Raw genomic sequence first — 18,261 nt, forward strand, 5'->3', positions numbered from 1 at the left:
TTTAATGGTGCAACCCGATTCAGTAACTAGCGATAGTGGTTACAGGGAACTTAAGGAAGGACTTAACACACAATAGTAATGGATTTTAGAATAGCTAGTGCAACTCAATCCAATGTACAATTCGTTGTCTGCTTTATATATACTGTACATATGGCTATGTGAAAACATTATATTTTTAATCGAATTGACAGCTTTTATTCGCAATAGATTGCATTGTAGTTATGTTTTTTAGGAACACTGGCTGTTTCAAAATGTAATCCAAAAATGTAATGTGATTTAACAAACAATTTAAATATGCGGTAAAGTTTTGTACTTGAAATGTACTGTAGGGGAAAATTAAATTTTGTCTATTGTTCACCAAAATTAACTCATTTAATTTGTGCATATCCTGACACACAAATGATGATCAAAACATCTGAAACAAACAACCATAACAATTATTGTGTTGTTGTTTATCCTGTTACTGTTATCAATAGAAAATGCAGTGGTCATCAGTTTATCCATGGTAGTTACCTGTTATCTTCAGCCCCCTAGCACCATATGATAAATAAAATAATTGTCACTTTGTTTTTGGGTAATTGATTAAAGCACATGATTCTCCTAAAACAGACACTGCAGCTTTAATGTAAGCTTTGTTCACTGTGCTCTGTATGTGTCTGGACTGGTCTTTGATAACATGGCGACACTGTTTCTGTTACTCCTCTGGGATGTCTTTTATTTCCCAGGGAACAGACAGAAAAGTGGTGTAGATGATTTCCATTAAATCACATTTTCTGATAATATAATTAATAAAAGTAATAAGCGGGTAGTAACATTTAATCACATTGAAAGAGAACCATTAATTGTTTTAATTATATTGTAGCAAAGTAATGGGCTCTGCATTGTGTGACAGAGTCTCTTCCATGTTGAAGGATACCAGGCTCAGCTTATAGTGAACATACTTAAATGTCGCCTGCCTGATTCATTCAGTTGAAAGTTCAAGAGGGCAGACTAGATTGTTTTAACACTTCTGTAGAAGATATATATATGACTGTAAATAATATTACTTTATATTGTGGAAATTTCAATGTCTCTTATGTCACACAATTCCTCTGGTTTTAACCCCTAAAATCTTATGTGACAGAGTGCAACCAAAAATACAAAATGTTGCTCTGAATTTGACATTCTTATTTCAAAAACATAAGCAGTTTTCTTTCTGATGAAAAATAGTGGCCTCTATATGTGTCACATGGCTTTCCTCTTCTTCTAGTTCAAGAAGGAAGTGGATGTACTGATCAGTCCCCCGTTAAAAGAGTTAAAATATTCCTAGTTTCTATTAAGTGTGTTTTTATAATTATGCTTTAGAAAGACTGTGAGAAAACCTGTTTTTCAACAGCGTGGGTTGTGTAAATTGTGAGTTGTACAATAACAGTCAAAGTTTAAGATTCAGTTCAAGATAAAATGCATTAACATGCACGTGGAGGATAGCATATGGGTTTTTTCATTGGTGAGTCTTGAGGTCAACTGAGTTTACTGCTGAATTTCAGATCAGTGCAGCCTCATCCTTGGAACTGTGGCACCACCTAGTGGCTAAGAAACACATCACTGCTCTGTTAATGAAGTGGAACATGTGACTCACTGATTCAATGTTTGTGAAGCATTTTATGTTTAACACGTATAAGAAGAGACGCAGCAGCTCTCCAGGGTCCTTATCCATCTTTTCACTGACCTCCTTTTTCAAGACCACCCACTTATCTCTCAGAGACCTGATGAGACCACCTCCTTGAGATTTGAGGACAATAATAACACACTTGTTATTTAAATAAAATACATTGAGGTTCAATTTTTTGTGTAATTTACTTGCCAAAACTTGAGAACCTGAAAATCATCACCACTTACTCCATTAGTCCTAATTAATTAGAGGCAAATTGCTCATATATAGAACATGGAGTTGAGGCAACCTGTTATGAGATTAAGACAAATTCATGTTTTTAAACTTTACATGAAAAATATTGGTAAGCTCATAAAAGAATGGCCGGCAATTAGCTCTAAATTTGAGCAGTAAAAACATAGTTATTGTGTCATTTCTTTATTATTGGTTGATTGCTATAAAATTATGTATGTATCTCTGATCCCAGCAGAGTTAGATACATTTTCTTAGACAGACACAAAACTTCTGAATTATTTGTACAGTTTTAAATCAAAAACATAATTGCTTCACAACAGATATTCCCTCAAGGAAAAGGAGAAAGATGCCCTAAGATTGTTGCAGCTTTCTTACAGTAGCTGTGCAGTATCAGGTGGAATACGGCTCCAGCTCAGACAACAGCTGTGATTTAGCCGAGGCAGCACATACCCTGAAGGTAAGAAGTGAAACAATGGAGCTGGCCAGCTGTGGGTGGAGGACATGCTGCATCAAGCATTAGCCACATTAATCTTGTCAGTAACAATATACACTTAGGTGGAGAAAGAAATACTTTACTATCACGCCTCCAAACTTTAAAGTCAGCAGATAAGAGATCTGGGCTGTGTAGTATCAGACTTGGCTTGTTTAAATAGCTTAAGTATATTTTACCCCAGGTTTAAACCTGCAGGTGCTTTTGAGAGCATGGCCTGCTACCACATTTTTTCAGTCAAGCCAAATCCTGGGACTAAGGAAAATTTGGATTTCTGATTTTCAGGCCTTGAAGAAGTCTCAAAAGGGGGGAATGAGACAGGCCTGACAACATCACATGCTGCTAAAGATACACTTTTCTTCATGGGGGAAAATTAAAGGTACTCACTTGATTATAGTTCCAGCAACATGAAAATAAACATTAAAACTGAAGCTGCGTATGCATGTTCTGTAAAAAATAAAACCACATTTTGTTCATGTTTAATTTCTCCTTCACTGATGCTAAGTGACATTTCCTTTTGAAAAGTGTACAAGGTTTGCAGACTTGCTGAAAGGCCACATAGCAAGCTCACACAATCCACATTAGAGCTATTAAAACTTTGTTGACTGTGCAGTGACACTCGGTGGGGACTCAGCGTACTTTACTACATTACTACATTACTACAGGTGGTGTATGATCAATATGTCTTCATACATCTGCCCCTCCAAAAATCCAATTCATTTCCAACCTGCCAACATTCCTGTCCCAATCCCACCCTCCCATTTCCACTTGACATCCTCTGTTGTCTTGGACAAGGCTTCAGTTTTACTTGTCCTTGCACCATTTGTCTGCGTGAAAAGAAACTTCCAGAGCTTTTGGTTGGGGGACCCTCTCACAACATTCTCCTAGCAGCTGTCAGACATAGAAATAAATACTCAGTGGAAAAGAGTATTATGAGAGCAACCGGTGAGTCATGATTTAAATGTAAAACAGTTGGTGAAATAGGAATTAATTATAATGAATGTCACCCCAATGGGGCCAACTAAACCTCACACAGGGCATTCCCCCATTGTATATGTGAAAATAAAGAGCTTCCACTGGGCCAGCAGACATGAGACTCACATCAAATGACTTCTTGTATTGCATGACCTAGTTGTGATCATAAAGCAGAAACTGTTGGGATCTGAGATACATAAAAAAGATTAAGAGGAGAACTTATGGTTACCAGACACATCCCCAATTCTCTGATAACATAGTTCATTATCTCAATGCACTTCCATCCAAACTGTGGATGGGGGAAGCAAACATATTTAAGAGTTCCATACCTGCGGTCAGTGGTGTAGATAGTAAGGGCTTCTGACCTTTGAGGCTCTATTGTAACATGAAACACCTCACCATGTTGTCAGAGAATCAGAGTTATGTCAATAACTGCAGGTTCCTCTGACATTATTATCAATACAATTTCTGTAAAATATTTGCACCTACTTTCACATTACTTGATCTTAATAATTACAAGTTCCTTTCATATTACCCGTGTCTGATTTTGTTTATCATCACCACTTTTGTTGAGACTTGTTGTAATGTCCATAAGTACCTTTTGTTCATTCAGCTTATAATAGAATGTAATATAACACGTAATAATACAAATAAATATCACCTCTGCTCAATTGTTTTTAATGCATTTTATTGAAAACTATAAAATATTGATTGTTTGTCTGTTTAAATACTGTCTAATACTGTTAATGTTGTTACTAAAATAATAAAGAATAAATGGTGTACTTCTACACAAGCTTCACACTATAAAACTGTTTAAATGACTGACAGCTGTCCTGCACTTCAAAGGTCACACAAGGTAGATGATTCATTTTAATACACTGCAATATTTATTAAGGATGTAACAGATTCTGAATTAAATGCATGTAAACTCTCACTATGGGTATGTCTTGTTTTCCCATGAACTTCACCAACTGGTAATATATGATTGGCTTCAAATGTTACTTATTATTAAATTCTGTTATCATAAAAATACTCAGAAAAGCAGCGTTGTCAAAATGTATGATTGAAGTGATATGACACAAGCTAGTCAAACATTCAAAAAATACAGACAAATATTGCAGCCACACAAAATCTTCACAGAATCTTAACACAAAGATTTATATATTAATATATATATCAGAAGCATTTGTGTGGAAGTCAAAGAACCACGGTTAACTTGTTCTATTTCCTTCTGACCACCAGAGATTGTGCTTTGAACCTGAATGACACAATTGTAGGACGTGTTTCATTCCCCTCTGTATTTAATTGGAAAGAGACCTTCAAATCTGTGTCAGTGGTGTAATGTACTGGAAGACTGAGAACATGTTCTGCATTTTAATAAATACAAAGATGGAGATGTGAGATAAGATTAATGAGGCAGGGCAGGAACAGAGCTTGAAACGACTGCTGAGAGCAGGTGATAGATCAGAGGAAATTAAGAGATTAAAACAGAGCTAAAAGGCGTCAGTACCTCTAAAGAGGATAAAAGGTATTAAAAAGGGAATAAAAGGTTTAGGCATATGCTTTTTTATTTGTATGTTTCCCTATTTTTTTTAACCATTTATTGTCATGATAGACACTCCAGTCCAGTAGGTGGCGGCCTGCACCATTAACATTAGGTTGTAATCCTCCTATATGTAAACAAAGAAGCTGCAGCACCACTTTTATGATGCTACGTGCTGCAACAAGCTACTGCACATAGCTCAACTCTGTTTGGACTCGCTTTAAACGGGTTCTTCTACCCTGTGGTCTCCCGTTTCGTTTACATAGATAATTAAAAATGCGTCTTGGTTTTCCCAGACGACGCTAGCATGAGCTTTACGTGGGTTTATAATGTTAGTTAGCAGATAAGCTAATGTTTGGATAACGTTAAGTTAACCCCGTATCATCTCATGGCGCTGACAGCTAACGTTAGCGACGTTTATTTTCATTTGCTGAAAGCGAATCAAATTTGTGAATCAGCTTAAATAAGCAGAAAGCTAGCAGAAAGCTCCTTCGCTGGGTTAGCCACTAGCAGTGGACCTGAGACCTTCACTGTTGAGTGGTATCCGCGGTATGACTCTTCTGACTGTTTGATGGGGCTTTTAAGGATCATGATGCCGCCCAAGATTCAGCTTGTGTCTGTGTTGGCATTTGGAGTAGCCGTGCTGTTTATTGAGAACCAGATCCAGAAACTGGAGGAGTCAAGAGCCAGACTCGGTAAGACCAAAATAAGGGTGCTGGACGTTGTAAACATAGATTATTGCTTGATAATTTTGGTATTGTAATGTGGGGTTTAATGTTTTATATTCTATACAAATATACTGTTAGCAAAAAGAGTGAAATTAAAGGACCAGTGTGTAAGATTTAGGGGGCTCTATTAGCAGAAATGGAATATAATACTCATGCCATAAGTACATCGTGTATAATCACCTGAAACTAAGAATCGTTGTGTTTTCGTTACCTTAGAATTAACCCTTTCTTATATTAACATAGGGAGCGACGTGCTTTTCATTAGGCTGATTTTTTCTTCCTCGCGTCCTCTTTACTCCCGTGACCCGGAAACCAGTCTCCCTCCGCCACCATAGAGGATCTTCCAATCCCTTAGATGCACCTCCAGGAGAGAGTAGGGTGCCTGGAGGAGCTTAGACCTAGGAACCAGGCCCAATCCCAAACCAGTCCCTACCCACTACCACTTCACCACCAAGTGTCACTCCAAATCAAGTTAGACCCCGTAGCTGTGGAGGGCACTTCTAATGACGGGGGAGGGATAAATGGATAGCCAAATCATGGGACGCCCTTGCCACTCTAACAGAACAAGGAAGCAGCTGTCACCATGGCAACGGATAGACACAGTGCATGCATGGTTGTTATGCTGTTTCATATACATATATTCATATTTTTGAAAAACAAGGTTTACAAAGTGACAGATCAACTTCATCAGTTAATGAGGCAAGGGAAACTTCTTACTCCCGTGCCTGCCTGGCAGCATTTCTCTTATTGGTGAAAAGGTGTTGATTTTCCATTCGCAGCCTTATGAGCTGCCTTGTCTTTTCCACCTGTGAACACATAACATCTAAAACCATAGGAATGAGATATGAGGTAAATTTGACTATTTTAATATATTGTTATGTAGGTTATGCATGCATACAGGCATTTGTGGGTTTGCTACAAGTCAAGCGACCTTAGGGACAAAGTGATACACTTTATCTTTTCATACACATTCTGAGATTTTGTTTGACATCTGTAATCTACAACTTCACCACTAGAAGCCACTAAATCCTACACACTGGTGCTTTGATAGTGCCATGGAGCACATTACGGAATAGGCCCAGCTGACAGACCTATGGCAATTTAACCAATAGCTTGAAAACACAGATAAAGTTTTCTTTCTTTGTAGAGGGGTCTTCCTAAAGTTTGATTTACTGTTATTACACTTGTTTATAGAGCTGTGAAGATTGTTTGATTAATTGATTAGTTGCCAACTAGTAAATCAATCACCAACTTTTTTGATAACCGATTAATCACTGAGTCATTTTTTTAAGAAAAAAAGTTCAGATTCTCTTATTCCAGCTTCTGGTTTCTCTAATCTTCTACTGATATTCAGACTAAACTGAATAGCTTTGGGTTGTGGACAAAACATTTGAGGACGTCCTCTTGGGCATTAGGAACATTTTTCACCATTTTCTGACATTTTTTAGACAAAAATCAACTAAGGAAAATAATTGACAGATTAATCGATAATGAAAATAAACATTAGTTGCAGCCCTGCTTGCTTATCATTTATAAGTTTCTGTACAAAATGACTATCCCACATATATGTCAAACCTCATCAGTTTTCTTTATAATACACCTTCATTAACAGTCTGAAGCTTAACATGTCCTGTAACGCAGATAAAGATCTGTCTTTTAACGAAATGAAAGCACTCAAAAGAATAAATGTCATTCACTTATTAATCATCTGATTTACAATCAGACCACTCAGTCTGGATTTACTTGCTCCATTCTTGTTTGGCTGAGCTGTCACATTTTAACACAATGCATACTGAGCCATATAGCAAGTCTTTGAGAGTTTCTGCCTGCAGGTTCGAGTTCTGCATATATTAGCAGACATGTAAATAAATGTATAGATTGAAGAATACCTGTTTGTCTGGGCTGTACACTACATTCCTCTATATTTATCATTGATCAATGCAAAAACTGTCTGTCAGCTCAACATCACACTTCAAATGTTTCATATTCAAATGCAGCAAGTCCATGTAGATACATGACTCCAAACCAAAACACCTGTAAATGGATGGAGCAGACCTGAAGTGTTTAAGAAGTACTGAATGTCACAAATAGATTAAAGTGGACTAGTTGGCAAGGAATGATTTAATTTACTTACAGTGAATATGGCTTCTCTATTTATATTCATCTTGTGGGTAAGTGCACCGGCTGGGATGTCACTTATGAGACTGCCAGCTATTCTTCTCCAACTCTGTGACTCAAGCAGGTTTTATAGATTGTGGCGGATGCCTGTTAAAACCAAGATAAGTCTAGAAATAAGAGCACTGGACCTGAACCCTGTATTGACTGATTCAACATAGTAAACATCAGCAGAGCATCCACCCAAATTTCTCTGTGTTTGATATTTCTATTTTCACTGTATTTTTTTGACTTATTGATTGAAAACCTTCTATCATATTTGTATGAGCTTTTTGGTATTTTGGTCTCTTGACACGTGAGTGTGATGTCACTGCTCATTTGACTATATGCCTCATTTCCTTCTTGTGGGTATTTGCCTGAGAAAGATCTGTAGTCGGTTGAAATGTGGCAAATAAAGTAAAGGGAGCTGTGATTCTTGTATCTAGTTCAGTTGTTTCTCTGTATCTAGCACCTATCCCACTGAAGTTTTGTGGATGTGCACATGATAATGTTGTTTCATCTCAGCATTGATACAGACAGGAAACATGGGGAAAGAGAGAGAGAGAGAGATAAGCAGTAAAGATCCCCAGCCGGAAACAAACCAGGGACATTGCAGTGATATAGTGTGTATCTTAGTCACAAGGCCACCAGGACGCCTCAAAATCCACCTGTACAGTAGTACAAAAAACAATAATTTTGTATCGTAACTCTTCTCATATAGCAATTGAATGAGGCAGAATGATGAGTGAAATAAGGTGTTTCAATGCATATGTCACTTAATAAAACTCACACACATCAGATATGCCTTAAGAATGAAGAATAAATCAAGGACGGGGAGTCTGATGGGAACATAAGTACAAGACCTGACAAGTCCTGCCTGCCTGTCACTACTGAGATGACGGTCATTGACAAAGAGTGTTTTGCTTGCTTGCATTGCTGAACTTCTAAATATATATATATATATATATTGTCTAGTAAGACAAAGGAGTTCACATTATACAAATTGTACTTGAAGAGGAAGATTATTTGTGTTTAATCTCGCAATGGTGAGCAGTAACTAGCCATATGCGCATTTACTGCATGATGTCTTTAAGATGAGGGTAATTATAAGGGCCAAGAGACCACCCATCTGCCTTCAGATGCAGAGCAGCAAACATGCTGCAGTCACGTGGCCTCTCTCCCCTCATGATGTCAGACACCTGCCTGCATCACGCTGAACAACACACAGCCTGTTGAAATGACACTCACAAGGCCATCTCTGTAATTGGCTTTAATTAACATTGCAGTGGGAAAAACACTTTTAATTATGCTTCCTGTCAATATTCTCATCAAAAGCTTAATTACTTGTTTCAATGTTATTGTGTTTTGAAGGACTATGTTGTTTTCCTTAATTAAAGCATGTTAACAAGCCTCGCTGGCCTTCATTTTAAAACCACTTGTTCATTTATACAATGGATGTATCCTGGTCTTTCTTTGTTGTTGTGTTGGTGGATTCACACCTACTGTGTGTCTGTGTGTGTGCCGACAAATGAGAATAACATAAGCATCAACTAACTTTTGGCTCAATAAATCCAGGCAGCAGAGAAAGCAAGCCAGTGTACAGGAGAAAAGTATTTAAAAAGCTAAGTTTTATGATGACCATAAGCAAGAAAATTGACAATTTAATTGATTCAGCTTAGAAAAACTTAGAAAACAACCAAAAGTTTGGTATATTTGTCAAAAGGTGTATGTATGTCTGGTCAGTAATGTTAAATATGTTCCCTCTCTGTTCAGAACGTACCATAGCCAGACACGAGGTGGCTGAAGTAGAGCATCGTCACAATGAAGACACTGCGGTGGAAATATCACCACTGGCAGAAAAAGATGACATGGTCATCATCTACAACAGAGTGCCCAAGACAGCCAGCACCTCCTTCACTAACATCGCCTATGACCTGTGTGGGAAGAATCGTTTCCATGTCCTGCACATCAATACAACCAAAAACAACCCCGTCATGTCTTTACAGGACCAGGTAAGACCACACAGCATAATTATATGTAAATGCAGTTATGCAAACTAGATCATAAAGTTGTCAAAATTCCATACAAAACACGAAAGTTCCGATTTTATTCCAGCATTTGAACAATTTTACTATGAACTGCAAATACCTTACTCTTCCTACAGTTAGTTTTTCAAGTTTCTGTTAGACAGAAACTTGACTCCACCAAAAACTTTAAAATGGGAGCACATCTCTGTCATAATACTAATAATACTGTGCTTGATACAACAAAGAAGCAAAGATAGAACAGTCCTTTGTTGGTATAACAAATGCTCAGCTTATGACAGGCTTGTGGGCACTTTGATCATCACAACTGAAGATCTGGAATTAAAAATAGGCCATTGTTGTGGCCAGAGTTGCCCTGGTTGTTACATGAAAGGTTTTCACATGAATGTGGCTTTAATACTTGGAAAGAAATAAAAGCTTTGAGCCCTGTCTTACCTCACATCTGTGTAAAGTAATACTTCACCAGCAGGGTTTGTTAGTTGAGTCTGTGACTGTTCTATTTCTGTAACCATCTGGAATAGTATCTGCCAATGTTACGTAGAAGAACATGCGGGATGAGAGGACTTCACAAATGGTCACAACATAGCTGACTCCTGTTGGTGCTATTGGAGTGCCAACTTTTTTTTTACCCTTATCCCAATTCCAGGAGACTATTATTCTATTATGTGTTGAAGGTTAGATGTTCAGGGTTCAGTTGTAGATTTCAAGTGCATTAGATGGATGGAGGACAGTGACACATTTTTGTTGTATTTTCTTGGTTCTGTAGTGAAGCACATTGGATTTGAAATTAAACAATAACTATGACATCAGAGTTCTGTAAAGCTGCAACGATTAGTCGATTATTTGAACCAAAATCCAGAATCTATGAATATGTAAATATTATCACTGCTGGACACAACACGACTCCTACTTCACTAAAAAGTCCATTCTCAGTGTATGTTCGCTGGTGTCTAGTGTCCACATCACACTTGTGTTAGTTGCATATTGGACCATGATTGGCTCCTAACTAGTTATGATGTCACAAATCATGCTCATATAGGTAAATGTCTTCAACTCAGATTTAGGGTGAGCACAGAGAAACTTTCCTCTTTCAGCAGCTGAATGTGAAAACAGTGGGGTTGGTTACTGAAACCATGTTGGCACCGGTTCCTATACGACCGGTACCTACCAGACCAAATCGCAACGCAGATTTCTGTGCCTCATTTCAGTGCCACTTGAATGCCTGAGCTGTCAATTGAAATATTCGCCCTCCAGTGCTCCGCAACAGAAGCATCAGCACACGTGTCTTTGCTAGCTAACGTTACACTTGTTCTGTTGGCAGTAGGTAGCCTACTTAGCTAGTAGCTACTTTAAACACAGTTATAATATATTGTTCAATTTCAAGTCCAAATTTACCATTGCAATAAAACAGCCATTCTTTAAAGTCGTCAGCCGTCATTTTTGTGCTTCAGTATCGTTTTAGCACAGGTATGGTTAAAAACTCCAACAGTACCCAAATCTAGAAAACAGCCTTCTAGTGTCAAACTCTGCACATCCATCATTCTACACAGTGAAGCATCCAACTGAAGTAACAAGAAGAAACAGACATTTTTGAGTGGAGGGGGACTTTAACCTCATAGGTATTTTTTCATTTCCAATTCAGAGTGCTTGAGTAGAAAGACAACATGATGAAAAATACATCACTATCTTAATACTTTATGACTGTACTGTAGATAGGAAGAGAGACAGAGAAAAATGAAGTTGTTTAAAGTTTTTTGGCACTGTGTGTGTCCTTAGTATGTTTTCATCTGTTCAGCATATTTGCTGCCACAATTAACATAATGGAAAACGATGATATTTTAGTTATAGAAATGTTTACCAAGAGTCAGTGTTGGCTGGGTGTGGAATACGATCATTTTTGCTTTTTGATGAATGGGTTGAAGCATTTCAACTCTCTTGGTGAAGGTTTAGGGAACTATAACAGTAAAATTTAGTTTGAGCAGCTGTTAGTTAGTAGTTAGCATCTTTTTTCTGCGTATAGACCCTGTGTGTAGCTCCTGAGAATGTTCATGACATCAGCCTGTTTCTCCGGGTGCATTTATATTGCTGTCAGTGCAGCTCAGGACACATAGTGTAAATGCCCCAAAGCTATGCTAGTGTTATTTTTGTCTGCTACCGCCAAGGTAATATCCTGTCTGCCATCTCACAACAGGCTGCCCCCTCCATCTCACTAACAGTGTTTCCATTGCACACGATGAAACAGAGACGAGGGGAAAGAGTCAGTCTGCCGCCACATCAGAGCCCAGCTCATGTTATAACAGTAAATTTCAAATTTGTATCCAGTAATAGCGTCTAGCTTAGCCAAAGTTGGTGAATATGTTTGAATTTGTCATGTTTTTACTCTGTCAAAGCGCAGAGTGTGTGTCAAAGATAACAGTAATAAATGTTGGTGGTGTGCTGGCCTGTTGAAAGGCTATTCAAAGCCAGAATGTATTGGATGGAAATTGGTTCTGTTTGATGAAATTTGTACTTCTGGGCACATGTATGTGAAACATCATGCAGCTGTTGAAACACTTCATTGGATCGAACACTTGTAGCATAAAAACAGACGTAAATTAAAGCGGTGTGATTCTGGTTTTATGCTAATGACACATGAAGTCTAGGAGCCATCCAGTCAACTTTTGAGATTACATAGTAATCCTAACAGCTTCTTTTTGCACACCAATGTGAATTTCCGTACAAGGAATTCTCACTAAAAGTATTTTACCATGTCCACCAATCTGCAGAGAGTGACTGCAGCCTTTTTAATGTGCTTGAAAATGGGAAGAGTCAATGGAATCCATTCAAGGAATATTTTCATATTCTAATCCAAAACTTCTCTCATTTATTTCTGTGAGGTTTGCTGGTACAAGCGTTCCAAGTTGGATTTCCTCAAACTCTCTTGACTGAACAAACTTGTAAATTGCACATTTCAACCTGATGAATACCATCTGCTCATGAGGAGGAAGCAATCATTAAAACTGACACTCCTTGTTACCGAAGAGTAAAAAATAGTTTCACACCACAGATCTTAAAGTCCTGCTGTCGGAAATCAGTAGACAAAAACACAACAAATTTAGCAGTGTCGGTAGTCGTATTAGGAGACATGAAAAAATGATCAAGTTATTACAACTTTCATGGTATATCATCACAGTATCATGACGGAAATAAAGACGGAATAGACTGACTTGAAGTGAGAAGCCAGAAGTAGTTTAGAGCAGTCCATGATTTAGATGGAAGGCAGTTAAGTCGACGTGAGATGGACGAGAGAATTCTGTTACAGGTGATGTTACATGTCAGGTGTTGTCATGGAGGACGTTCACCTGGACAATGACCCGCATTAAGATATTGACGTAACTGTTTTAAGTGTGAGAATTTTCTTAACAACTGCTGAATTGTAGAAGTTGTCAAGCCATTAAAACCTAAAACAAAAAGAAGTTGTTAAACACCTCTGAATTGTAATTTAGTTGTAGTCGATTTCGTTAACATATTGAAACTCATTCAGATGAAGTCATTATAATTCTTAAAGGTACCTCATGGAATTATCTTCTAAACAAACATGTTAAATGTGTCTCCATAAAATGTTAGTAAAGCCATTTGTAAAAAAGAAAATATGAAATTAGTTGTTTACATCCAAATTATCTAACTTGGAGTGTTCTTTTCCCACTTGGGATCCACTTGTAAAAACATTGCTCTAAAGCACTACTAGTGGTCAGAACGTTAAGGTACCTCGTACGACAGGCCATAAACACTTGCGAATTTCATTTGCACTCAAGAGAAAATTCTAAATATGAAAAAAATGGTGAATGCAAGAAGGCCCCTTAAACTACATGTACTTGCCACTTAACAACAAAACTTTTGCACAAAGGGTTTTTGCCTGAGGCCCAATGTCTTTGGAGCAAAAGCACAACTGTATCAGTCTTCTTTAACTTCCATATCCCAGTGTTTTCTGTTGTTGCTGTGTTTTTCCATTTAATGGAGTTTCCCTGCTGCTCCATAATGAGTTTCCATTATCTTTGACTACAGGTGCGCTTTGTCAGAAACGTCACCTCCTGGAGAGAGATGAAGCCCGGCTTCTACCACGGCCATGTAGCTTATCTGGACTTCTCAAAGTAAGGCCCTTCATTTCCTGTAATACCATTAATATCCAGATTAGTTACAAACAGTTAGCAAAGCAGATAAAGGGAGGTCATGTATTGATTGCTAATGTGTGCTTTAGCGTTGATTAATAGCATTGTTGTCCTTATCTCCCCTGACACTATCATTTCAGTGATCACAGGTAATTATACTAATGGTGTAAGTGTTCTTCAGTGAGGGAGATTCTGTTAACTTGCAGTCTCAGTCTCTCCTTGATGCTGCTACTGTTTATCCTGATTGAAAAGCTGATGCTTAAGTGCAATAAACACACCATGAACCAGGTGCATAAAGGCAGCAGCGTCATGGTCTCATGTCATTTGGACTTTTAACCGGTGTCTGTTCACTGCAAATAAAATCTTTTTTTTTTTTTTAAACAACCCTTTTCTTTTTGTTTAGATACGGAGTAAAGGGTAAGCCAATGTACATAAATGTGGTACGGGACCCCATAGAGCGCCTAGTGTCATACTACTACTTCTTACGATTTGGAGATGACTACAGGCCTGGCCTTCGACGAAGAAAACAAGGGGATAAAAAGGTCTTCATTCAGAGCTCGTTATTCTTACTTATAATTTCATATTTTGTTTCAAGGACTGTTTCCTGTCAGCACATTAATCTATAATATCAAGTGTTTCTGTTTGTCTTTCAGACCTTTGATGAATGTGTCTCATCCGGCGGCTCTGACTGTGCTCCTGAGAAGCTCTGGCTGCAGATCCCCTTTTTCTGCGGCCACCATTCAGAGTGCTGGTGAGTGGGCTGCACCCGCCTCGTATGTGTCAACAGCCTGCCTACTGACCCATCAGAGTTTACGATAAAGTGACTAGTAATCAAATATAATAGAGACATTTCTGTGGGAACACTGTGTGTGCCATGTTAATTATTTCAGAAATAGAAAAAACACCTTTTGCACAACCATCTGTTCAGTCACTGGCACATTTGAGTATTAAGTCTTGAGATTCAGTGAGCTCAATTGCAAAGAACACATATTCTGTTATACATATATGCTGTGTTGCCTTTTTATTAGACAAAAAAGTCTATTTTCTCTGGTTTTTCCTCTTTGCTTTGTCAATAGAAAAAGCCTTATCTTACTTTTTAGTAGTTTGTTCATCATGTGACAAGAAACACCAAAATGTCACTTTTGAAAATAAATTATCCGTGAGCAATCAGTATATTTTCCATACTCACTCTAGATTACTAAACATGTTAAACATGACAACCATATTTTAAAAGGCCTATAATAATTCTCAATTTTTTATAGCCTTACCTGCAACATTAGGGATATGAAAAATGGGAAATGTAGTAACCAGCTTCTTATCGTATTCTAGTTTTGTGATTACATTATACAGTATATAATGTAATACAGTATATAATGTAATTATCATCAATATACATTATACATGTATATTTCATCCCACTCAACATCACTTTTCACTGCCTCAGTGATCTAACTTTTCTACAAGTGTTGTCATATTAAGTACTCTAGTTGTAATGATTTTGCATGTGATTGGTGTGTAATTTAGAACTGCCTCATTCATATGAACACACTCTGAGCTGGATTTGAAAACCCAGAGTTAACTGAGCTGAGTTGATAACCAGCTTCATGATAGCAGATATCAAGGATCACCAGTGTTAGGCTCAGTGAGGTTACCTAAAGAGAGCCAGACTAAGGGCTTTTTCAAACCTATAGTTGGTTTGCCCTGGTCCAAATCACTGGATGAGCTGGTAAACTTGTTGAATTTTTACAAGTCAAGTGAGAACGTTCACTCCGCTCATTGGTCAGATGTGTCAGGGGCGGGAGTAAGAACATAAACACAGGAAGGTTCAGAGATTCTGTGGGGCCAGACCACATCCTCAAAGGGTCTAGGTACAGTTGTTTCCACACCAGAGTATGATTGCTGGGTTCAGTTCTGCCTCAACGAATCGCACCAAGGTGAAAGACCAACCTGAGTCCAATCCCTAAGTTGAACTTGCTTCATGACACAGTTGACTGATTGAATGATCCTAGATTTATTGAAAATATTTTATGTGCTGTTTTATGTGCAGGAATGTTGGCAGTAGATGGGCGCTGGAACAGGCCAAGTACAACCTGGTAAACGAGTACCTGCTAGTTGGAGTAACTGAGGAGCTGGAAGACTTCGTCATGATCCTGGAGGCAGCACTCCCTCGCTTTTTCAAAGGAGCCACAGACCTCTACAGAACAGGTACAAACACAAGCCACATCGCCTCTCAGCCTTCAGTTTATTACCCCAAAATGTTTGATGCGCATTTTGTTTCTAACTGTGGTGTCCTGTAGTTCTCCTCTACCAATGAGTAGTAACCCTGTGTTGCCCAGACTGGCAGACTCATTAGACCTTCTTTTGTTATTTCAGGAAAGAAATCTCATCTGCGAAAGACCACCGAGAAGAAGCCCCCCACCAAAGAGACAATAGCCAAACTGCAGCTGTCCGACATCTGGAAAATCGAAAACGAGTTTTACGAGTTTGCCCTTGAACAGTTTCAGTTTGTGCGTGCCCACGCTGTCAGGGAAAAGGATGGAGAACTTTTTGTCCTGGCCCAGAGCTTCTTCTATGAGAAGATCTACCCCAAAGTGAACTAAAAGTGTAGCCAGAACAGAGTGACAAGGGCTGCACACAGACTTTGCAAGGACTCTATAAGAAGTCAAATACACTGAGAGGAAGAGAGACACCTAGTGATGTTCATTCTGGTGAATGCTGGATAAATTGTTGGGATTTAAATGTTAACCAACCTTGTTATGGTACAGAAAAGCCCTTTCAGACTGTTCAGTGGTATTTCTACAGGGAATGTGTCTGTTTTTTTTATTGCTGGTGCAGCTGTTGAGAAAACTTAACACGGATAAACCATCAGTCTGAACTGTGAGAAAGGATTCCTTCCCAGAGCAGAGTGAAATAGTTGGTGAATGTGGAGCATCTCAAAACCCAAACATTAGCAGCCTTTCGTTTATCTTGTATAACAAGTTATGTGTTTGGTTTTTGGGTGGAACCTTGAGATAAAAACCGCAAACCTCAACTAGTTTTAAGTTTTTCTGAGTTTTTCTGTCCACTGACAGATTAGAAAAGAATCTCATCTGATTCAGAAAACTGATGAGCTCCTATTTCTACTATTATTTTTTGCACACGACATTTTAGGTGTGCCAGTACGTTTACAAATACAGATGATATAACTGTTAAAAAACAAGAAAAAAAATCAATGCTGCATTTGTACATTCTGTATTAACATGCAGTGAACATGCTATGTTTTTGGACCAAATGGTAGCAAAAGAAAATGGAACGGACCATTGCATCCTTTTGGTGCGTGACTAGTACTTTTTTATCCCACTGAGATGTTCTCAATTTTTAGACATGTTTAACACATCAAATCAGTATTTTATCACAGAGATAGTGATGTGCTGTTCTTAGCTTATGAAAGGACCACAACTGGAGCAGGGTAAAGGTATTAATCAAAAATTAACTGAATGTCTGAGTACAGGGTTAAACAGAGAAGATGCACAGGGCAATTTACAACAGAAAGAGAAACATGTGAGAGGTAGAACTTGTAGTGCCTTTATTACCACTTTTTTTTTTTTTTTGTATTCAATTTCCAGTGATCCCACAATCATGTTGTTTTGTGTATTCTTATGAGCTGCAGTTCCTGTTTCTGTTCTTTCATACTTAACACATTAACAGCCTAAACATAAGTGCTTAATTGCAAATGTCTTGACTCATGTTATTCTTACTGTATTCACAACTAAGAGTTGTTGATTGTATGTAATTTGTGTTTATCTCATATGGCTCATGATGGCACTAATAGGCAGGAGGTGGCTTGAAACATTGATGTCTTGCATTACTTAACACTATAAGGCACTTTTAATTACACTTCTGTTGAATCTTGATTTAGTTTTGTTTTTTAAAGGAGCCCTCCACTCAGTTAGCATTGCACATCCATAAAGTTGGTGGACTTGTAAGGGACAGTTTTTAAAAAAGAAAAAAAATTTCAGGCAGCAGAAGTCTAGACATCCTGACCTTTAGTCCTTAATATGGGTCAAGCTCCAGAATCGCTGGTTACTACATTTCCCATAGTGCAAGACCATAGTGTCTTTAGTTAGACCCTCCCTGCCCGGGTAAATGCCCATGGGTCTGTCTGCTCTGGTGCATGCTCTTTGACTGACATGGCCTACTTGAACACTAAAAACAATGATGCCAATTATTAATTAATTAATTAATTAATTAATTATTTACACCTGTGCTTTCCCTGCTTTGACAAGTCAAAAGGTCTCCTGTGAAAAGGCTTTA

General features: G+C 38.1%; 2 protein-coding genes across 3 annotated transcripts in view; one reads left to right on the forward strand and one right to left on the reverse strand.

The window, feature by feature from the left end:
• The window catches only part of scly (selenocysteine lyase), a 372,304-nt gene extending 358,720 nt beyond the window's left edge, over positions 1-13,584 (reverse strand). The window contains exon 1 of one of the 2 annotated variants that reach the window (XM_044362441.1): positions 13,027-13,584. The gene's annotated coding sequence lies outside the window, so the exon portion shown is untranslated. Of the gene's footprint in view, positions 1-12,775 lie in introns of both variants that reach the window. The other variant, XM_044362439.1, reaches the window with a different exon arrangement.
• Positions 5,037-17,861, forward strand: hs2st1b (heparan sulfate 2-O-sulfotransferase 1b). The gene is made up of 7 exons (XM_044362447.1): positions 5,037-5,588; positions 9,549-9,787; positions 13,865-13,950; positions 14,372-14,510; positions 14,622-14,719; positions 16,016-16,173; positions 16,342-17,861. Exons 1-7 carry the CDS (start codon positions 5,465-5,467, stop codon positions 16,566-16,568), a joined length of 1,071 nt encoding a protein of 356 aa, XP_044218382.1. The 5' UTR covers positions 5,037-5,464; the 3' UTR covers positions 16,569-17,861.
• The last annotated feature ends 400 nt before the right edge of the window (positions 17,862-18,261 follow it).

This window comes from Thunnus albacares, chromosome 9 (genome assembly GCF_914725855.1).
Source record: "Thunnus albacares chromosome 9, fThuAlb1.1, whole genome shotgun sequence".
Lineage (NCBI taxonomy): Eukaryota > Metazoa > Chordata > Actinopteri > Scombriformes > Scombridae > Thunnus > Thunnus albacares.

What these genes read in the sequence shown, in the direction of transcription:
- hs2st1b (XM_044362447.1), top strand. Translation starts at nt 5,465, where the DNA reads ATGGGGCTTTTAAGGATCATGATGCCGCCCAAGATTCAGCTTGTGTCT. An exon ending in GGAGTCAAGAGCCAGACTCG is followed by an intron (nt 5,589 to 9,548) that starts GTAAGACCAAAA and finishes CTCTCTGTTCAG; the next exon opens with AACGTACCATAGCCAGACAC. An exon ending in GGCCACCATTCAGAGTGCTG is followed by an intron (nt 14,720 to 16,015) that starts GTGAGTGGGCTG and finishes TTTTATGTGCAG; the next exon opens with GAATGTTGGCAGTAGATGGG.